Raw genomic sequence first — 24,094 nt, 5'->3', positions numbered from 1 at the left:
GCTCAGTAAAATGGAGAGCCAGACCAAGAGACAAAAGGACCTGGGTTCAATATGGAATCAGATACTTCCTAGCTGTATGGTGCTGAGCAAGTCACTTAACCCCCATTGCCAACCATTATTATTCTTGTGTTTTGGAACCAATGCAGAAGATAGGGATTTTTAAAAAGAAGAAAAAGGAAAAGAAAGAAAGAATAGTTAGAAAAATTATATGACAACAAAAGGAAATCAAGGAAATAAGGATAGGCAAAGAGGAGACAAAATTAGCACTAAATTAGCACTTTTTGCAGATGATATGGTGCTTTGGTTAGCAAACCAGAGAATCAGCTGAAATTAATTTTAAAAAGTAAACCAGAAAAGTAAGACACAAAATAAATTAAAACCAATCAACAGTATTTCTGTAGGTTGCCAAAAAAAAACCTAGCTTGAAAAAATGGAAAGAGAAATATTATTTTAAATGTAGAATATGGAAAATACTTGGGAGTAGTCTACATAGAAAAAGACACACAAAAACTATTTTAAGATTTCAAGAATACAAAGTATTGGCAATATAAGGATGAAAATGGCACAGTTTTAGCCCTCAAATGGCTTAAATATATTGAACAAAACAAATACACACTGAGATAAGATGGACAACAAATCAGGAAGAAATCTAAGGAGTAAGAGGAATCTAGCAAGGCAAAAAACCAGGAAACTAAGCAACAATTCAGTGATTTCTCTCTAGAGAGTGGGATGCTCAGGTAAGACTACTGTGTGAAATAGAGCCTTTTAAAGGAGTGCCTCAAGGCTTTTGAAATAGCCCTTCCTTTGCCTTAAATGGACACAGCTTCCCTAGAGAGCCAGTTATTACTGAGAGCAGTATTGTCAACTCTTTATAATATTCTGAGTCAGAAGAGGGAAACAATGCACCATCCTCAGGACAGAGAGGAAGCTCTAATGGGGGCCAGGAAATGCTCTTTTTCAAGATCCCAGGTCACAGATCTTGGAAGTATCTACCTGAAGGTCATAGGATGGTGATGTTACCTCTGAAGATACTGAAAGAATTTCTAACTATGGTACTAGGAATCACTATTGGAAATCCTTGAAAGATCATAGAGAATTATAGGTACCAAAGGCAATGCAGAAATATACTAGTGAAAATAGAAAACTATTGAAAAAAAGTTTTTTGAGTTTGAAAGAAATTGTAGGCAAATAAAATTTTGGTGTGATGAGGGACTTTAAAATTATCCAGTGCCAACATTTTTTCATGTGAGAAAACTGTGACCCCAGAAGGGCTAAGTTTCTAACCTGGAGTGATACTGCTACTTATTGGAAGGACTAAGATGAGACAAGAACAAAGATACTTGAAGGATTTGGAAGATTCCCAGGTGTTGAATTCTTTCAACCAAGCTATGTTGCCTCTAGTATCACTCCCTAAATTGGATATGCACCATGATAGATTCACTGGTTTGCAAAACATCCATACTTTTAATTAAGCAAATAAATCATTGGTTTGACTTTATGCATTTCATTTCCCACAAGTAGCTTTGATGCTCTGTTAGAGATACATTCAGAATGTCTGGTCTGTTGCTCAGGACAACAGCAATGATGTTGATAATGGGTATGGTGATGATTCAGGGAAGGGAGAGGTGAGTGTCATAAAGAGAAAAGTATAAATCAACTTTATTATTGCATATAAAAGGAAGAGGCAGCAAGCAATAACCTGCTTCTATGCTGCTCTATTTTGAAGAAGAAGGAAATACCTCTCTGCCTTAGAATTCCCAACTCGGGCTCAGAGTCCTATTCTATTGAATACCCCTTCCCAACACCATATACATCTTTTCAGTACCACTGGGGAACAGGAGTGGCAGGAAGAATTGGACTCCATGTTCTCCTGTACTCCCCAACTTCATAATTCGGATAGATAAGTATCCTGACACAATCATGAAGTACATTTTAATTTTTGTCCTCCTTGCTGGTGAGTGTTCACAGATTTCTATCCTCATTTGACCAGAAAGTTCTGGGTGGTTTTGGAATGGGAGAAATTACCAGTGGAAGGTATAAGGAGGGTATAAAGATAGTTATGGGCAGGAATGTATGCCCCTTCTCTTTGATTCTCTACATCTAAGAACAGTGTTAGGCACATCTTTAAGTTCCCATTCCCAAGACAAGGATGTAGTTTCTTGATTGAAACTGCAAATAGTATAAGAGTTTAGGATCCTGGATTTAGTTAGAACAGACTTCAGAGGTTTCTGAGTCCAGTTTTCTTTCCCTATCCTACTCATGTTATTAGAAAGCATAGATTCCATCACCCTTCATGGAAATCTTATTCTAATAACATGAATGAAACTCTGAACAACTGCCCCATCTGTATTCCTAGAAAGTAAGAAGCCTGTATTGAGTTCTCTCCCTCCCACCATTCTCCCTTGCATTTCTAGTAGTGTCTGGGGATAAAGTTTTGCATGGTAGTAGGAGTCACTTCACTCTACAATTTCTACTCCTCTCCCTTGATGCTTCTGTTTGATAATGGTAGGGTATGGCAGCAATGAAGTAGCAAGACAGACACTAAGTGAGTAGAAAAATGCTCTATTTTTCTGATCCTGTAACCTGGATTCCTTTTCCATCTTTCCTCCAAGGTGCATTTTCCTTTGATTATACAGATGAGCAGAATGATGATCCTGCACCCTACCTCGTATATATCAAAAACCAGTATAGTCCCTGTGTAGGTGTTCTGATCCATCAACAATGGGTCCTGGCAGCTGCTCACTGCTACTTACCGTAAGTGACAAGGTCTTCCAGACCCATAATGTAGCTCTTTATCAATCTGTGTTTTTTGGAATTCTGTTGCTGGAAATTATTTTTTAAGTTTATCATGTTCCACTTCCCCAGGAAGAATAGTACCAGGTTCAAAACAAACAAACAAACAAACAAACAAAAAACAGAAGGGTTAGTTGTGTCTTATGACATTGCTCCAAAAGGGGAGTAGTAATAGAAGGGAGAGAGAATGGTGGAGGTGGTAGCTAGATAACTCGATGGATTGAAAGCCAGGTCCAGAAAGGGGAGTCCTGGGATCGAATCTGGTCTCAGATACTTCCTAGCTCTGTGACCCTGGGCAAGTCACTTGACCCCCATTGCCTAGCCCTTACCACTCTTCTGCCTTGGAACCAATACACAATATTGATTCTAAGATGGAAGGTAAAGGGTTTTTAAATAAAAATTAAAAATAAACAAGGAGAAAGTTCGGATGGGAAGTAATAAGAGTTAAGGAGAACATGCAAGTTTTAAGGTCACAATTTGAAAACGTATAGTCTCTGTGCTAAAAGGCAGTATTGTATAAGAAATAAGGAGGATTTGGGGTTTTTTTTATAAAGACCTTCTGGAACTTTGAAAGAATTGTGAGTTTAGAAAAAAAAGAAAATCCAAATAGGGCCAAGTCAGAGGAGAATTACCTAAGTATGTTAAGAAAGTTTCAAAGAAAGATATGTTTATGAGTGGATTAATATATTCATTCTCTCCTTATTCTCAATCTCTTCATCACCTTTGCAGAAGCCTCAAAGTGAAATTGGGAAATTTCAAAAAAAGAGTTAGAGATGGGACAGAGCAGACCATTAAATCTGTCCAAATAATTCGTTATTGGAATTTAACCACAGATTCTTCTAATCACAACCTTATGCTCATCAAGCTATCCAAACCTGCAGTTCTCAATGAGAAGGTTCAGCCCATGGGCCTACCAACTAAAAGTGTTCCAGCAGGCACAAAGTGCATTATTTCTGGCTTAGACTGGAGTATAAAAAATAATGGTAAGTACTCATGCAAGCAGGTCAATTATAAAGGAGCCTACAGAAATGAATGGATGAATGAAAAAATATTACTAAAAAAGCTTACTAAGCAATGGGTTTAAAAACAGAAAAGTGATAATGATATAGATTTTAAAGAGCTCACATTCTAATGGGTTGGCAATAGGTATAAGAAATTTTAGCTTCAAGTTAAATAGAAACACCCCAATGAGAAGGGGATCAGCAAATCAGAGAGTAATGCATTTTCTTAAATTTAATTTTCATTGATAAAAACTGCATCTATTGATCTGAAGAATTTGGTAATGAGAACCTTCTTTTCTGGGTCTTCAGTAACTCCAGCCACTCAGGAGGAAGGGGCTTCAAGAAGACAGTTCCTAGGTAGCATCCTCACAATTGCCTGTTGATTTCCTAGATAATGGCTTCTGGGACCAGGTTAGAAGAAAGGCCAGTCGTCTGGAGAGTACTATTATTCTTTGAGCTCTGGGATTCAGAGGCTTAAGAGGGAAGCCTCCATCAGGGTCTGAAGGGAGGTGAGGACAGTGATTTGTCTCACATGGCATATATACTCCCTTGTTTACTCCTCAGGATGTCTTGATGCTTCCTTGGTTCAGATCACTCCATCTGTTACTTAGTTTTGCTGAATTTAGACCATCCTTTTTATTTGGGTATCCTAGACTCCTTACAGTTCTCTCTTTGTATTTCCCTTTCTGTTCTTGTTTTTAATTCTTTCTCATTAGGGTATTACCCTAGGTTATCTCTTCTTTTGCTCATTCATCCCATGTCATCTTGTCTGTTTAAATTTATAACTTCTTTCTCAAAATCTATAAAAATCCTTTTCTAGGTTTCTTAAAAACCCCTTTATTTTCTAATAGTACCACCCTTTGATCCATCACTCCTGAGTATTAGTATTGTTCCATCATTCCTGTTTTGGGTTCATTTGCCTGTCGTAACCTGCCAAAGCCGTACATTAACATTTAGGAAATCCTTAAGAATTGGGGGAGATGGGTGGAAGGAAGTAGACAAAGCAGTCATCAGGATATTGAGGGTACAGTCACCACAGAGAAAAAAAGGAAAATGCTGGCTTAAAATAAAAGGACAAATTAGCTGGTATCAGGATTTCTCCCAGTACCAAAAGTCAAAGGTTGTGGCAGGAACAAGAAAAGCATCATTAAAAGCTGAGAAAAGAGATTCGTTCATATTTCCAGCTGTCTCCTTTCACCACTTGAATGTCCCACAGAAACCTCAAGTTCATGTTCAAAATTCAATCTCATCAAGTTTCTTTCCAAACTAGTCCCTCCTCCTAATTCTCCAATTCTGGCAATGGCAATATTTATTCTCCTAGTCAAACATGCTCCAAATTTTGAGATTAAGCTATGACTCTTTGCTCACATCCCCCCAGTCAATCAGGGTTATTTACTTTCTTTTACTTTTTTTAAACCCTTACCTTCTATCTTAAAATTGATACTAAATATCAGTTCCCAGGTAGAAGAATGGTAATTGGGTAATTGGGGTAAAGTGACTTGCCCAGGGTCTGTAGATTCTTTTTTCAACAATTTTCCATATCTTGTCTTCACACCATTTTCAGAGACAATTCAGTCCTTCAATTGGTTCACTTCTCAGCTGGACTTCAGGCATAATTTCCAAATAAGTTTTTGGCCTCTAGTTAGTGTCTCTGTCTCTGTCGCTTTCTTTCTTTCTCTGTCTCTCTCTGTCTCTCTCTAGATCTGTTTCTCTCACTCTCTCTCATACACACCCTGTTTGCCCCTCCCTCTCTCCTTCTTTTTGTCCCCACAAATCCTGCCTATATCACTGCAAAATGAATATGTGATCTCATCACTCCAGTTCAAAAACTGTCATTAGATTTCAAATAGTCAATCAGTCAATAAACATTTATCAAGTGCCTATGAAGTTCTGTGTTGAGCACTGAGGATGCCTAAAGGGGCAAATGACAGTTGTTGCTCTTAAGGAGCTCACAGTCTAATGATTAAGACAAAAAAATATATACAATCAAACTAATACACAGGATCCAGTGCATCATAGGGACTAGAAAATAAGAATCTGTGCCAGAATATAGAAAATAAATACAATCAAATGCAAAAGACTTAAATACAAGGTAGTTTGAGAGAAGGGAAGACATTAAAAAACAATCAATTTAAAAGAATCATGTTGTTAGCTACTGGCAACAAGAAATTTTCTCTGCCTCTTTCTCTCAGGTAAGCATCCTGACCTTCGGCAAACCTTCACAGCCCCTCTTCTATCAGACAAAGAGTGCCAGAAAACCAAACAAGGAAAAGGCAACAAGAACAGGATATGTGTGAAATTCTTAAAGTCATTCAACAGAATTTTTGTGGTAACTTTTTATTCTTCTCTCTATTTATGGGGACCTCCTACCTCCATAAAGATCTAGCCTAAGCTCTTTCCATTGTATCACATTTCCTCTGTTAAAGAATAGAGGCAGTGTAGTGTTTTGGAAAGAACACTGGTATCTAGAGCCAGAGGTCCTGGGTTCAAAGCTGCCCTCTGACACTTACTACTTGTATGACCTTAGGACAAGATTCTTCCAAAGGCTTCAGTTCTTTATCTATAAAATGAAGGGATTGGACTTGATGGACTCTGAGACCCTTCCCAGTTCTACATCTATGATCCTCTGAGTACACAATAAATAAGGAATATCATTTTTTTCCTTCTTTCTCTGTCCCTCTGGGACTTTATGTAAGATTGGGCAGGTATCTCAGACTTGGAGAACCGTCAAGATGAAGCTACCTTCTTCCTATTCTGTGACAAGGCAAGTCGTTGTTTTCGACTGATAAACCAGTACCCAAAATAAATGTGCCAGCCATGTCTCTCCCTCCTTTACTTTTGTAATAATACTTTTTGGTATTATTTTCTAATATTACTTTTGTTTTAGTAAATCCTTACCTTCTGTTTTAGAATCAATACTAAGTATTGGTTTCAAAGCAGAAGAGCAGTCACAGCTTGGCATTTGGGAATGTGACTTAGCCAGGATCACATAGCTTGGGTAGTGTCTGAGGTCAGATATGAATCCAAAACCTCCCATCTCCAGGTCTAGCTTTCTTTCTTTTTGTAATATTTTGGATACTCAGAAAATATGTCCCATTTATATCATTGCCTGATGAAATCACATGTCCAATCATCCACCCAGTCCTGCACTATTGTATCATCTATCACTGAATTTTCATGAAGCCAATCAGCAACATTTCAGGACTACATAATGGGAGGTTACTGTAGTAGTCCTCTTATCCCTGAGTTGAGGACTGATGTTCATTGATGGGTTATGGAGCAGATCTCAGGGTAGATTATACTTATAGGCTTATATGCATTTCTTCAAGATATTCCCAGATATTTTTTTTAGACCCTTACCTTCTGTCTTGGAATCAATACTGTGTATTGGTTCCATGGCAGAAGAATGGTAAGAGCTAGGCAATGGGGGTCAAGTGACTTGCCCAGGGTCACACAGCTGGGAAGTGTCTGAGGCCAGAGTTGAACCTAGGACCTCCCATCTCTAGACTTGGCTCTCAATCCACTGAGCTACCCAGCTGCCTCCAAGATATTCCCAGATATGAAAGTCACTAGGATTGCCTGCATAGGGACAGCAGGTCCTAATCTTTGGGGCCCTATTGTCTAAGGTTTCAAAAAGTCACAAAAGTTTCTGATTTTTAAAAGACCCCAGAGATGTCTTTGCATCTGGGAGAATCTAACCCCTTTGGTAACTTGATAGAACTGGTTCTGAGAGGATAAACACTTTGTCAGTGGTAGTATTAGGATTCTAATTCAATCTCCTTATTCCCCTTATAATACTTGACTATACTGCATTGCCTCCATCAGTGGTGTTGGTAGGGAAATATTATGCCCAATCTTGGTAGGTAGGGATCTTCAAGTCAAAAGTGAAGCTCTAATTCCCTTTTCTTTTTTCTTCTCAGGAAGCTATACTGGCTGCTGTCATTTGTAAAGATAAGATTCAAGGGATAGAGGTTGGGAATTTTCTGGTAGGTGACATTGGTGTCTACACCAACATCTTCAACTATATCCCTTGGATCCAGAAAATTATGTCTACCAGATGAGTTGCTTCCATTTCCCTATGAGATATGTGGTTGCAAGGGAAACATTAATGTGATTTCTCATTTTATTAAAGAGCCTAAATAGAATCCTTCCACTACACTTGTCCTTAACTATATCCATCTTAATATATTGTCTAATAGTGGGACACTATTTTTTTTCTCAAAGGAATAAAAAGTGTAGTGTTCACAGGGAACTATGGGGAAGAAATATGAAAGGAATGGGGGGAAAGTCCAGAGAGAAAATATTAGAAGCCTATTTGTATTCATTAGACTAAAAAAGAGATGGTTAATGTATGACTTTGCCACCATATTCAAATAAAATCAAAGGGCTGAATGAAGAGAAATAGATGTTCCTTTTTGTCCCTGAAGGGCTGAAGGTAAAAGGAAGATGATGAATTAAAGTAGAAGAGCAGTAGTTAGACATAAGGTAGAAAGTCTTGACTAGTGTTTGTTTATTTTTTATCTCTTCCATTTTAGGCTAGATGTAAATGAGCTATCCTCCTTGGTTTTCAGTTTTTGCTACTACCAAAAAACCCTACTACAAATATTTTGGCATATAGAAGACCTTTTACCTTTGTGATTCTGGCTTCTAAATGTTTCAGAAGCCTCCACCCTCTTTAATAATCAAAAGCCCTTTAATCCTTCAGTAAGGAATTTGAATATCAACCAGTCTTCCTAAGACATCTCCCCAAAACCCATCATGATTCAGATCTAGGCTCATCACTGTTTTTCCCCAATACTCAGACCTGTTTGATTCTAATAGTAACTCTATTAAAAACCCATCAAACTTTTCTAGTTTGGAGTGCTTCCTTCCACTGGGGCCAGGGGACCTGATCTGCTTTCATCATCCCTGACTGCCCCCTTCTTTGTTGCATTTCCCCTCATTAAAAGTTTGATTTACTTTTTCTCTGCTGACTCTGCCTTATTGTGTACACCATAATTCCTTGTACTATACCTTGGAAATGCAATTAATTCCACATTAAGACAAAAGCTAGAAAGGGTATGCATAGTTTAGCAACTTTTTTAGCATGTCTCCAAATTACTTTCCGAAACAGCTAGGCCAATTCACAGCTCTACCAATATCACTGTTTTCCTATTTTCCCACAACCCTTCCAACATTCATCAATTTCCTCTTTTGTCATTTTTGGCAATATAATGGGTCTTAAGTCACACTTTAATTTTCATTTCTCTTATTATTTGTGTTTTGAAGCATTGTTTTCATATGTTTGATAATTTGGATTTCTTCCTTTGAAAGCTTCATATCCTTTGACCATTTATCTATTTGGAATTGAATCTTAATCTTATTTATTTGTTCTTATATTTTTTATATGGCGTTTTTTCATGGAAATTTGGTTAGTACTAATCATCAGTAAATTTTTGCCTACACTAAGAAGAAAAAAATTGCCTGTACAATGAGTCCTGGTCATATAAAAAAAAAAAAACTAGAACAAAAAATTGAAAGAATATGCCTTTCGGATCTATGGTTTATAAAAAAATTCACAATCAAATAAAAAAGATTGCAAAAAGTAAAAATAAATAATTTAAATATATAAAGATAAAAATTTTTTCATGAACAAAAACAGCCCAGCTAGTCCTAGAAAAGAAACAAATATATAGAAGTGACTAACAAGATGGAGGACTCTAGGTATTTTCTTTGATCCTCAAGACCTCTAAAACCTCTCTACCATGCAAATTATGCACTAAAAAGAAAGCAATTTCAGCTGCCTCCATAATCTCTCACATCACAAACCCAGAAAAAGATAAAAACTTCCTGACTAACTCTCAGGCTCTCAGAATCCCTTCTGGGATGAACCACTCCATTCCCAGCAGCAAAGCTGCACTAACTAATCCATCATCCAGTCCTGCAATAAAATACAAATCTACTTCTTTACAATTCCCACCCCTAATCCTTTTCTGGTCATGGAGATCCAAATTCCAAACTGCAAAAATTGTTTGAAACCTCAGTAGTGCCATGTGCTACAGCACAACTCTGTAAGTCAATGGAGGAACAGACATATGTCTGGACTTGTAATAGAACTCTATTCTATATTCTTATCCCCATGTCCTCACAGAAATCCAGAGGTCCAGAATCAAAATGACAGATTTAAATAACACCATTATGGCAGCATTCTATACTAATGGACCAGATAAGTGAAGACTGGAGAAAATTGGGCAGGATATCATGGATAAGGGGCAAAGTGGTACCCTTCTAAGCCAGACAGAAGTATTCAGCATCAAGTGAGGCCAATTTTGTCCCCCCAAAAGTAATCTGGAGCAGAGACATGGGCTGATGGACCGTGAATTTTCTAGAATGGGTCAAGACTGGAATTCATTGCGATTTAGCCCCCAAGGAAATAACCATCAAAGGGGAGGGAGTAAAACAAGAAAAAATAAAAAGAGAAAAAGACCAAATTTAACAAATCTCAAAAAAGAATAAAACTTGAGCATAAGCAGAAAATTAACTGGGAAAGTACAACAGCAGAGGGAAATATGAACTCCAGATCTACTTTAGCATCTATGAATAAATACTATGAAACAAAGGAATGTGATTCAACATCTGATGAGGAAGAGACCCTGTGGAATTTGAAGAGCGTATGGAAACACAACTTACTTCTTAAGTGGATTAAAATAAAAAAGAAAAATGTAAAAGCAGAATTTATGGCCTGCCCAGCAGATATAATCGGTAGAATAAGAAAACTTGAATCTGCAATAAGTTTCTCTAAAGAATTAAAAGAAGAAGACAACTGACTGGGAAAGCAAATATAGTGAAGGACACAGTCTGAAAGAGGAGAATCAAAAAACAATAACATTATAAAAAACAAATATATAAAGAACTAATAATACACATTGATTAGAGTAAAAGACACTCCCAAATAATAAGTGGCCTATGAGTATAAAGTTTCCAGAAGAAGTGCAAATGATCAATAGTCATATTTTTTTTTAATTTTTTAAATTAGTCATTTGAAAATCACTAATAATTTTAAATACAAATTAAATCAACTCTACATTTCACTGGGGGCAGCTGGTGGGCACAGTGGATAGAGTGCCAAACCTGAGTTCAAATGTGACCTCAGATGCTTATTAACTATGTGATTCTAAATAAATCACTTAGCCCAATTTGATTCATTCTTCATCTGCAAAATAAACTGGAGATTTGAACCCTAGACTTCAATCCCCAAAAGTCCTTGGTATTTCCCAGAATTCCCTATAATCTCACCTGAGTTTCCACCTGAGGGAGATCACAATGAGTATTTAACTGGCGGTAACACCTACCTCTCCCTCTTCTATGCTCACGCTTGCTCTGCTTAGCTATTGCCAGATGTAGTAAGTAAGCTTTGAATGGGCTAATCAGCCCTAGGCATGTGGTTTTCTTATTTTGTATTTTCTTTATTTCTTTATTCCTTGATTTCTAATGATCCTTAATAAACCTCATAAAATATAATACTTTTATTACTAGAGACTAATTTAATTTTTACAATTTTGGGTGACCACATCGGTTATGATGACACCCTCAAACTTCTTAACTTTCCTAAACCTTTTTTCTACTGTGACTATGCATAAGTTCAGCTTTTAATGTAGAGGGAACAACTGCCTAGATAATTTTTTTAAGCCACGTTTCTCCAAGACTTTTCAGCAAAGCTTCTTGATTCAGCTCACTCCTGCTGCCTGCTCCTTCCTCCTGCTATCTGTTCCTGCCTCCAGTCATCTGCTCCAGACCTGCTTGGTCCTGCCTGCTCACCTGGTCTAGGCCCTGCCTTCCCAGCCTGGCTCCTACACCTGCTTCTGGCCTCCAGTCATCTTGCTCACCTGACCCAGCCCCAGCCCCAGCCCCATCAACTCTGGCCTCCGAGCAAGATTACTCATCATCCCAAGCCCAGCCCCAGGCCCCAGGCTGCTGGTAGCTGCCCCTTGTGTCTTTGGAATCAAAAACCAGTTGGTAAAAATGGGGGTGATTTTTCCTTAGGCTACAATTAGCCTGAGGGGACATAGCAGGGGACCACAGCAGGGGACAATGAGGAGAAGGAAGAGACTTTTTCCAAACAGGAAGTTACAAAGATGGTGTATTCTATGAGAGAGCAATGCATTTCCTATCTAAAAGGATGTTTTTTCATGACTGCACTGATTCTTTTATTTATCTCACCTGAGATTCAGGAGAGAATTTCATCTCCCTACAACTCTTTGGCCCAATTTGACATTCCTAAAACCCACCCTCACTATGAGGCGGGTGGGGGTGGGGGTGGGGGTGGAGGTGGGGGGGGGGAGGTGGAAGGAAGCTCAGTGGCGCAGTGGGTTGAGAGCCAGGCCTAGAGATGGGAGGTCCTGAGTTCTAATCTGGCCTTGGACACTTCCTAGCTGTGTGATCCTGGGCAAGTCACTTGAACCCCATTGACCTTACCAATCTTCTGCCTTCTGACAACACGCATCTAAATGGATTAAAAAAAAAAACAACCAAGGAACTTTAAAGAGACTGGAGGTTATATTTTAAGACTTTTCAGTCTCCAATGTTTTATTAAAAATCTCTGTATTTTATGGCATTTTACTGATTGTTTTGTTTAAGATTTAATTTTGTGGTTTTGAGTTCGTATATCAACGTATTCAATACTATACTGTTACACTGAATCATTTTAATGCACTGGGTTTTAACTACTGTTATATTCTGTTGTTTTCCCCCTATAACTATACTGAACAAATATTATTGAAAAAGCCCATATAAAAATAGCCTTTTTTTGACTTTGTAAATTGTCACATAGAGGATAGATCGACTTCATCAGAACTCGTTAAAATTGTATAACAACCTTTGGAAAATTTAATGAGCTAAATATCTCAAGTTGATTTTAAGGGGTCTTTTAGACATGATTTTTATATTTTTTTCCAACAACTCTGGTCATTTTGCCTGTCCCAACAGGAGGTAAGGTCCATTTTAATAGCTGAAGTGAAATGCAATTATAATCTCCACCTCCCACATTTATAAAAATGTGAATGAATCACAGTCTCATACCAAAGATCTTGGAAGTAAATCCGAGGGCATGGTACCTATGGATGGCTCCCAGAAGAGGATCATCTCTCATTTATAACTCTTCAGCTCACTTTACCCAACCTCAACAGTACAGAGGTTTGAGTTTTTCCTAGACTCCTCTGCCACATTTTTAAATGATATCAAGATTTCTTGATGATGTTCTAGACCCAAATAAGTTTTACTTTGTTTAAAATGTATTTTCCAAGGTTGAAAGATTTGCTACATCTGTAAAAATTGTGACAAATATCCATCAATTCATAGTTGTTGGGTTTTTTTTTACATCATACAGCAACTTATGTGAAATATGATAGTGGGTTTGTTTGCTATTGTAATTAATCTGACTATTGAGAATTTGGGGGATTTTGAACTACTGTTCTTTATAAAAAACTGTTACCTTGTGAAATTCATTTGCTTGCACTCACAGTGGATCATGGACAGGTATGAAGAGGAAATGGATCTCATTTTTGGTAAGAAACCTTGTATTCTACATTTTCTTAGCTGACACAGTGTGTCAATGATTATAAGCTATATTTTTTAATTTAAAAACTCTTTTATTACTATATTTTGCTTGCATGTACAATATACTATTTCAGGCTTTTATTTTTTCTCTCCTTTTTATATTTGAAGCACATGTCACCAGAATTAAGACTTTAACTTTTTTGACTTGCAGTAATATAAGTAGAAAAAATATTTGCTATAATGTCAATGCATGCCCCCAAAGCTTGAGACTGTAAAAATGATGCCACTAATTGTTTAAAAAAATTATGGCCAAGTTATTACTCTTTGTGGATGACATGATGGTCTACTTAAAGAATCCTAGAGATTCAACCAAAAAGCTAATCGAAATAATCAACAACTTTAGCAAAGTTGCAGGATACAAAATAAACCCACATAAGTCATCAGCATTTCTATATATTTCCAATACAGCTCAGCAGCAAGAACTAGAAAGAGAAATCCCATTCAAAATTACCTCAGACAAAATAAAATACTTAGGAATCTATCTCCCGAGACAAACACAGGAACTATATGAACACAACTACAAAACACTCTCCACACAACTAAAACTAGACTTGAACAATTGGAAAAACATTAACTGCTCATGGGTAGGACAAGCCAATATTAAAAAATGACCATCCTACCCAAACTCTATCTATTTAGTGCCATACCCATGGAACTTCCAAAAAAAATTTTTACTGATCTAGAAAAAACCATAACAAAGCTCATTTGGAAGAACAAAGGATCAAGGATATCCAGGGAAATAATGAAAAAAATACAAAGGAAGGGGGCCTTGCAGGCCCAGATCTCAGACTATATTATGAAGCAGCAGTCATCAAAACAATTTGGTACTGGCTAAGAGACAGAAAGGAGGATCAGTGGAATAGACTTGGGGTAAGTGACCTCAGCAAGACAGTACATGACAAACCCAAAGATCCCAGCTTTTGGGACAAAAATCCACTATTTCATAAAAACTGCTGGGAAAATTGGAGAACAGTGTGGGAAAGATTAGGTTTAGATCAACACCTCACACCCTACACCAAGATAAATTCAAAATGGGTGAATGACTTGAACATAAAGAAGGAAACTATAAGAAAATTAGGCGAACGCAGAATAGTATACATGTCAGACCTTTGGGAAGGGAAAGACTTTAAAACCAAGCAAGACATAGAGTCACAAAATGCAAAATAAATAATCTGGAATACATCAAATTAGAAAGTTTTTCTACAAACAAAACCAATGTAACTAAAATCAGAAGGGAAGCAACAAATTGGGAAACAATCTTCATAAAAACCTCTGACAAAGGTTTAATTACTCAGATTTACAAAGAGCTAAATCAATTGTACAAAAAATCAAGCCATTCTCCAATTGATAAATGGGCAAGGGACATGAACAGGCAGTTCTCAGCCAAAGAAATCAAAACTATTAATAAGCACATGAAAAAGTGTTCTACATCTCTTATAATCAGAGAGATGCAAATCAAAACAACTCTGAGGTATCACCTCACACCTAGCAGATTGGCTAACATGACAGCAAAGGAAAGTAATGAATGCTGGAGGGAATGTGGCAAAGTAGGGACATTAATTCATTGCTGGTGGAGTTGTGAATTGATCCAACCATTCTGGAGGGCAATTTGGAACTATGCCCAAAGGGTGATAAAAGACTGTCTGCCCTTTGATCCAGCTATAGCACTGCTGGGTTTCTACCCCAAAGAGAGAATAAGGAAAAAGACATGTACACGAATATTCCTAGCTGCACTCTTTGTGGTGGCCAAAAATTGGAAAATGAGGGGATGCCCTTCAATTGGGGAATGGCTGAACAAATTGTGGTATATGTTGGTGATGGAATACTATTGTGCTAAAAGGAATAATAAAGTAGAGGAATTCCATGGAGACTGGAACAACCTCCAAGAAGTGATGCAGAACGAAAGGAGCAGAACCAGGAAAACATTATACACAGTGACTGATACACTGTGGTACAATCGAAGGTAATGGACTTCTCCATTAGTGTCAATGCAATGTCCCTGAACAATCTGCAGGGATCTAAAAAACACTATCCACAAGCAGAGGATAAACTATGGGAGTAAAAACACCGAGGAAAAGCAACTGTTTGACTACGGGGGGGAGGGGATACGACTGAGGAGAGACTCTAAATGAACACTCTAATGCAAATACCAACAACATGGAAATGGGTTCGAACCAAGAACACATGTGATACCCAGTGGAATCGTGCGTCAGCTATGGGAGAGGTTGTGAGAAGGGGGGGGGGTAGAGGAAACGAAAATTATCTTTGTTTCCAATTAATAATGTTTGGAAATGACCAAATAAAACAATGTTTAAAGTGGAAAAAATTATGGGACTTTGCTTAATGATTCTGGACAAGATAATACAAAAAGAGCCATTGCACAGGACCAAAGAAGCATGAAACTAAACTGCATAGTGCCAGTTGAGCACAAGGTCAGAGACCAACCAATCCTGATGGGGTTGATGAAAATTCTAAGCCAATACAAAGGACTTGAACCTAGTGTGAGACTCGAGGTTGCGACACTTGACATATGTTAAGACATAGACCTTCCTTGTATCCACAATCTTTGCGAAGGTACTTACAGAAAAGTATCTCAAATTTGGCTCTTACCTGGATCCTATAATCGAGTCCCTTTTCTGTCTTTCATAATGTGGCAAACTTTCTGTAGTCCTGGCTACTGACTGGGTAAATGCTTAATTGCTTATATCATTTTAATTGGGCCCTGATTCAAGAACCTGTTATAGATTTATTTTTCCTTTACTTGGAATTTTTACACATAAGACTTTGATAGTCTATATTTCATCCAGAAATTATCTTTTTTTCTTTGGATTTTTTTATGTTTTTTATTTCTCTTACCAATTGATTCATATACATCATAACTCAGCCATGCATCTCTAAGTGATCCCTATGTTTTTAAATCACCCTTTTCAGGGGAGAATATAAAAATTATTATTTTTTTAAATTGCAAAGTTTAAATTCCTTGAGAGAGAAATTTTAGATTAAGAAACATGCTACCTCTCCAAATCCAGAAACTGAACTGTTTGGAGAAGACACCATGAAGATGCCTCCACAGACCACAAACTGTACAAGATATAAAAATGTTTAAGAATCCCTGATCTATGGAGAAAAGATTTCCTGGGTTCAAATCTGGCCTCAGCCATGCTCTAGCTAAGTAACCCTGAGGAAGTCACTTAATCCCAACTTCTTGGTCTCACTCTTTTGCCTTGGAACAAATACTTAGTATTAACAGTTTTTTAATCCTTAGCTTCTATCTTAGAATCAATACTGTGTTTTGATTCTCTAGTGGAAGTTTTTTTTTTTTTTTAATTTTCAACTAGGTTTGTATTTTGCTTCTCTTGTAAACCTAAAAACCCACCCAAAACACACATATTTAAGTTTTAAAAAAATTAAAGAAGTACTTTGATACAAAGTACCTACTTTGATAATAATTTAAATGAAAAAAAGGTATGTAAGGGGATAGAGAGGGGGCAGCTAAGTAGCACAGTAGATAGAGCAGTGGGGTGGAGACAGGAAGACTTATTTATTAGTCCAAATCTCATCTCAGACCCTTTCTAGTTTTGTGATTGTAGGCAAGTCACTTAATCCTTTCTGCCTCAGCCTCTCATTTGAAAAATAAGTTGGGAAAGGAAATGGCAAACCATTCTAGTACCTGAGCTAAGAAAACCCCAAAATGGGGTCATAATGAATCAGACAGAACTGAAACTACTCAACAGCAACAATGAAGGGTATAGGGTAGGGGGTTTGGAAGACCACAAATTCAAGATAAGCCAATAGTGCAAGATGACCAAAGCTGACACAGACAGCCTGGAATGATTAAAGAAGCATAGTATTTGAATCAAGGGAAGCAAAGGCATGGAAATAGATGATAGACTTATGGCTATAGTAGAATAGGTAAATATAGCTAGATTATAAAAGCATATGGGGGGAGTAATGTGAAGAAAGGTTGGAAAGGACAAAGTTATTCAAAAATTTAAAAAACAGAAGTTTATATTTGATCCTAGAGGCAATTGTTGTTAAATGTTGATGATGCTTATGGTTTCCTTCTCTAGTTCATTTTACAGATGAAGAAACTGAAGTAAACAAGGTCACACAGCTAGGAATTTTCTGAAGCCAGATTGAATTTATAAAGAGGATTTGTCCTGACTCCAAATCTTGCACTCTGTCCGCTGTGGAACCTGGATACTGCCTACCTACTTGGTAGAATTTGTGTGTGTGTGTTTGTGTGTGTGTGTGAGAGAGAGAGAGAGAGAGAGAGAGAGAGAGAGAGAGAGAGAGAGAGAGAGAGAGAGAGAGAGAGAGAGAAAGAGAAAGAGAGAGAGGGGGAGGGAGGGGGAGTGGACCTGTAATTTCATTGGTACAAGGAATTCCTGGAAGAGAAAATTCACTTTCCCATTCTAGGTGGGCATTTTCTCAGCAATTTGCAGTTTTAGAGTTGTCTAAAGCAGAAATGTCAAACATTCTACAGAGTAGCCTGAAACATTCTTAAGTGTGGCCTCAACCAGATTAAAATGGAATTGGGAAATATTTAACCAAATAAATAAAAATACATCTTAAAACTAAGTTCATGGAGCAGCTGATGGTACAGTGAAGAGAATATCAGGCTTGGAGTCAGGAGGACCTGGGTTACAATCTGGCCTCAGCCACTTGCTAACTATGGGTGACTCTGGGTAAGACACTTAACCCCATTTGCCTAGCCCTTGCCCTTATATATTAAGAGTTGTTATTAAGACAAAAAGTAAAAGTTTAAAAAAACTAAATTAATCTGAAGCCCCCTCCCCCATATCCTGATATACAGATTAGCCTCCATCTCTACTGGAGAAAGGATACCAGTGGTCTGGAAAACAGGTTAAGTGACTTCTCCAATATGTATCAGAAGTGACCCTTGAAATCCAATCTTCCTGGCCACTGAGGAGCTTTTTTTATCCACTATGCCAATGATGGTAAATCTTTTCGAGAGTGCCAGCCCTGCTCTCCCATTGGGCTGTTGGAAGAGGGATGGGTGAAGTGAGGAATATCCTCAGCAAGTATAGAGAGGGGGAGGATACTGGCCCCAGCACTCTGCTCCCTTCCAGCTCTGCTGCTGTGAGCCTCCTACTTTACCCACTGTGTACTCTCATGGGGCTGCTGTGCAGAGGGACAGGAGCTGTGAAAAAATGTCATCAGGTATGGTGGAGAGGGGACAGAGAGCAGCTCTACCAGAGTCCCTCTGCCTTTCTAGTAACTCTAGAACTCTGGGGGAAGGGGGGGGAGGAGGGGAGGGAGGATGGCATCCATGCCTTAGGTTTGCCATCAATGCACTATGCCATGCTGCTTATGAGAACAGAATGAGGCAATAGCTATCAGTATGTTTTCAAAAGCATGTAAACTGTTATGGGATGCAAAGTATTCTTTTATTAGTTGTAATTTGGAACTGATATGCACTAGTTATCACAGTACAGTTCCAAATTATTGGAATAGAAGTCTGCTACTCATAATACACATGATTTAACAGTATTTGGAATTGTCATCTTCTGAATTGCCACCCAGAGAGAAGAGATCTCTAGTTCTAGGAAAAGTGTGCCTAATTTACAAGAGAAGTGGTCTGGTATCACTGTGTCTCATTTCCAATATTGCTTAGCAATTTTTTGCTAATTTTAGCCTAATCTCTTTGGCTAGGATCACAATGATGAGGATTGTGATGGGGTTGGTAGTGGAGACAATGATGTTGGTGATGATAATAACCACAGTGGTCATTGTCACAAAGAGGAGAGGGGAGATATAGATATATAGGTATATGTGTGTGTGTGAATATATATATATATATATTTATATGTATATATAAATATATATATATATATATATATAAAATATATATAACCCTTAAAGGCACTAGAGAAGATTAGCAAAAAAGAGGCTAACATGACTCTATCCTCTTAGCAATGGTGATATGGTGATGGTTCCCTGGCTCTGGAACACTCTTCTCTGGAAGAGGAAAAAGCTCAGAGCCCTTAAGTCCTCTATTCAGGCTCTGAGCTTCATTCTCCCACTGAAACATCCTCACCAATTTGATACACTGCTTCCATCAGTATCTGTGAGGGAGAAAGACTAGGCTAAGATTTTGCTGCTTTCCTCCCTTCCCAGCACCAGCAGTAAGATGGGAATCTGACATCAGTATGAAGTTCATCCTTCTCTTTGCTCTCTTTGCTGGTGAGTGACCCATAGCTAATTCTATCCTTATGCTTCAATAAGAATAATAGCAGGGCTGGCATGGACTAGGGCATGGTGGGGGTGGGGGATGATGGAACAAGAGGAGTGGATGACAAATCAGAATCGACTAACTGCCTCCTAGGCAGTACTAAGCAAGGCTTTAGACTATGATTTGTCGATGTAAAAAGTGGAGGAAGACACAGGAAGTGATGCAAGAGAAAGTGTCTTTAAAAGGGAGTGACAACTTTCTAAGTGGAGTTTTTCTGGCAGTTCCTCATTCTAAAAAGTGGAGGCTGGTAAAGAATGTGCTGACTGGACCTGAGACCCTGTTCCTGGTGAAGCTGTTCTACTGACACATGCTGAGTAAAAAGAGCTGACTCTTTCCTTGATATTTTCTGAAGAGACTAGCCTCAAGAGAGACTTCCCCAGGGCCTTGGCTTTGCTGAGGCCAGCTAAGGACCAACACTCCCTGTCCGGGTTAAGCCAGGGACTGGGAGTAAATTACTTATTGCTTAGGCTACATATCTTACCTTATCCTCTCTCTGATTTTCTTACTTCACTCTTTCTACATTTTGTAAAGAAATTGTAAATAAATCTCTTTGGAATGAATTAAATTCCTGGTGACCATACTCTTAATAAATCAAGTCCAAGTCCAACCCTTTTTAAAATAACCCCTTTTTTCCTCCTTACATAAGACACCAGACAATTGAGTGCCTGTCCCAGGATGACATAGTATATGACAGAGACTAAACTTGAAATCAGGTCTTTCTGACTCAAAGACCAGCTCTCTAACTGATTAGCCAATCAACAAGCATTTATTAAGAGCCTACTATGAAGAGAGAAGTTTCATTTGAATGATTAGGTCAGAAACCAGATTGTAAAAAGTTCAGAGTAAGAAGAAAGGAAGTAGAGGCATCTTTTACAGGTGTCCTCAAGAAGTTTAGCACAAAGGTGAATATATATATATATATATATGTATACACACACACACACACACACACACACACACACACACACACACACATATATATATAATGAGAGGAAAGTGATGATGGATGAGTCATTTAAGAGTTTTTTGAGGATGAAGGAGATATGGGCATGTTTATAGGCAGCAAGGAAACAGCAGTAGACAGGGAGAGATTGAAGATAAGAGAGCGTGAGGATAATAAAGGGGTAATCTTCTGAAGAAGGAAAAATGAAATGGGATCATATGCATCCAGAGTGGCTTTCTTTGGCAAGGAAAGGGGCCATTCATCATGTTAGAGAGGGGTAAAGGTGGGGATAATAACAGAAGGCATATGGAAGGTATAAATTACAGAGGAAAGAAGAAGCTGTCCATGAATGGCCTCAATTTTTTCAGTGAAATATGAAGCAAGGTTCTCAATTGATTGCAGGGAAAGGAGAAGTTTCAGGAGGGGTAAAAATGTTTGGAAAAGCTGTTGTGGTGAGTCAGAAAGTGAATCAGTTGAGGTATATATAAAAGGATTATCTTGTTGCAGTATCCAATTGATATTATGTAAATCAATGTTTCCAGATGTTATTCAGCTCTTTCAAGTAGTCCATAAATAGGAGCAAAGGTAGCAAATGGTGGGAATATTCCTAGGCTGAAGCTTGATAGGAGAAGATTGATAATGATACAAAAGGGACTTGAGAGAAGAAGATAACAGAGTTTAACTAGTTCCCACAAAGGGTCAAGATGGGAAAGGAATCCAAGACTTCTCTGTAACAAAGGTAAGCAGGGAGAGCATGTACAAAAGTACAGAGATGGGAAGTGGAATTTTGTTGTTGGGGGACAGAAATTGGGGCAGTTTGGCTGAAATATAAGATTTGTTTTTGTTCATTGGTTTCAGTCATTTCAGACTCTTTTTGCTCCCTTTTGGAATTTTCTTGGCAAAGATACTGAAGTGGCTTGATATTTCCTTCTCTAGCTCATTTTACAAATAAGGAAACTTTTTGCTTCCGTGGTAGATGAACATATGGTAGATGAAAGTGGAAATGACTGAGGGAACAAAGGTTTGAGTTTCTGAGCATTTCAATTCATTAAGTAATGCATGCCCATTGCCTAACAAATTAAGACCAAACCCCTTCTTCATCTTTGGATTGGACTCTGAATATAGGAGAAGACGAACTTTTATACATTAAAAAATAATTCATCAAAAAGGCCAATTTAGATCATTTGATTTCTAATTGGAGGTAAGATTAAGGACTTAGTAGTTGAGAGTGAGAGAGCAAACAGGTACAATTCTCTGAAATCAGAGGAAAAGTATTTCCCGTGAAATCATGGGAAGGTGAATTATACTGCTGTAGAGCTAATAAATAATAATGGAATTAAAAAATCGGCTGCTGCTGGCTTGCAGGGATCAGCACTGTGAGCTATTTTATTCTGTGGCTAAGTCTTCACCACAGCAGCACAGGCTTGAAAGGGATCAGTGCTATGGACTTCTGGGCCTCACTGTGGGGCAGTGTCAGGGCCTGGGATTTAAAGGGGTGTGTCTGAGGTGCTCTTTTGTTGGTGTAGCCCACATCCTGGGACCCCAAAGTTAGCCTATGCCCTGTCATGGAACCTGGCACAGTAGGTGGCCGGGTGGTTGGCCGGCACTTCTCTGTGTACAGTTTTGCTTATAGTTCTCCCTTTTTAAAATAAAGATCAATTCTCTCTGACTACCTTTCAAGTTGTATTCAGCAGGAGAGCCCCTTCACTCCATTTTGCTGTTGGCTTTTGACTCTGTTGTTTTGCCACATTTTTTAAAGATTGGTTTGGAAGGATTGTCAGAGTGGTTTAAGTTTTCACTGTTACGAAGTTGCTATCTTGGCTCTACCTCCCTTCTAGATGCATTTGGAAACTAATCATATATATGTAAATTGTTCTTGGGAAAAAAATCTAATCTTGATACTTCTCAAATTTTACTATTCTTTTTAATTAGAAAACTTATACATTATATCTTTATTACTTTGTCAAATGCCCCCACTTTTGGAGGATATCATCCCTATATTATAATTTGACCACAAATACATATTAAAATTATAATATTTTTCATACTTGCATTTTATTATAGCAACTCAGAGATGTTTCAGTATCAATAAATCTATCAATTAATAGATTTTGATTGTACTTACAGAATTTTTACTGCTAAACTGCCCTGATTAGAAAAAAAATTGCTAAGAAAAAGGAAAAGAAAGGACATAATTATACTATAACAAGGGGAAAACTTCCTTATCTCTGTTTATAATATCTGACACTCAATCACGAAGTCACAGGGTATCAAAAGGCAAGCTCAAGATTAAGCAGGTGAGGAAATTTCCTGTTCAAAAAGGAAATAACACATTGGAAAACATAATCAAGAGGATTCCACCTTAGAAGAATGGTCTCTGAGTTGAAATAGGGATCCTAGGGTCCTGATTTAAATTATCTTTTTTCTTTCCTGGGCAAGGAAAAATTAACAAGAGGTACTTATAAAATGCAAACTATTATTCAACTATCTTTTTTCAAACTAGTGGCTGCCTTTCATTACACTGAAACAATAGAATAATAAGTCTGTCAATCTGGGAGGACAGGAAATCATCTAACCATTATTTACAACAGAAATTTCTATAGAATTTAATTCTTATTTTCCTTAAAACAAGTTTTACAGAGAATTGTCCTAAAACTCACGAGGATATATTACCAAATGAAAATGCTTAATCTCCAAACTCTTTAATAATTAATCTCCAATAACCTTAATCTCCAAATTTCCAAAATTTACTAAAAAAATTTTAGCAGCTCCACAAACCAGGACAAAGCTTCCTTCTTTGATTCTCTGACTTTATTTCCATATGATCCCAATGTGACTGGGGATGAAATGACAGACAAAAAGTATCTTATGGGTTTTTTTTTCCTTTTTATCTTAATCTCTTGCTGAAAACCTAAAATAGGAGTTAGTCCTGTTTACTGGGACAACTGCTTTAGTAAGAATCTTCATTAATTTTTCCTAGCATACTAAATTCTTTGGCTACAACTTTTTAGCAGTTTTTTCTGGCTGGCTGCATTTTCACCCTAGAAATCTTTTTAGGTTCCAAGTCATTCTCCAGTTGGTAAATGGTCATAGAATATGAACAAGTAGTTTTCAGATGAAGAAATCAAAACCATCAATAATTATATGAAGAAATCAAAACCATCAATAATCATATGAAAAAATGTTCTAAATAACTCTTGATTAGAGGAATGAAAATTAAAACAACTCTGAGGTATCATCTCACACCTATCAGATTGGCCAATATGACAGTAAAGGAAAATGATAAATGTTGGAGGGAATGGTACACTAATGCATTGCTAGTGGAGTTGTGAATTGATCCAACCATTCTGGAGGACAATTTGGAATTATGCCCAAAGGGTGATAAAATAATGCATACTTTTTGGTCTATCAATACCACTACTAGGTCTGTATCCCAAAGAGATTTTTTTTTAATGGGAAAGGACTTGTTTGTACAAAAATATTTATAGCTGCTCTTTTTGTGGTGGC

At 37.6% G+C, this 24,094-nt stretch overlaps 1 protein-coding gene across 1 annotated transcript; it reads left to right on the top strand.

Moving 5' to 3' along the window:
- Positions 1–1,656: 1,656 nt before the first annotated feature.
- On the top strand, positions 1,657–7,939 carry PRSS37 (serine protease 37). Its single transcript, XM_007504459.3, has 5 exons — positions 1,657–1,954; positions 2,613–2,754; positions 3,523–3,776; positions 5,987–6,123; positions 7,715–7,939. The coding sequence occupies exons 1-5, from the start codon at positions 1,921–1,923 to the stop codon at positions 7,853–7,855; spliced, it is 708 nt and encodes a 235-aa protein (XP_007504521.1). The 5' UTR covers positions 1,657–1,920; the 3' UTR covers positions 7,856–7,939.
- Positions 7,940–24,094: the final 16,155 nt, after the last annotated feature.

The sequence above is a fragment of the Monodelphis domestica genome, chromosome 5, assembly GCF_027887165.1.
Source record: "Monodelphis domestica isolate mMonDom1 chromosome 5, mMonDom1.pri, whole genome shotgun sequence".
Lineage (NCBI taxonomy): Eukaryota > Metazoa > Chordata > Mammalia > Didelphimorphia > Didelphidae > Monodelphis > Monodelphis domestica.
Note: the sequence above shows the minus strand (reverse complement) of the source record. Positions and strands in the feature narration are given on the sequence as shown.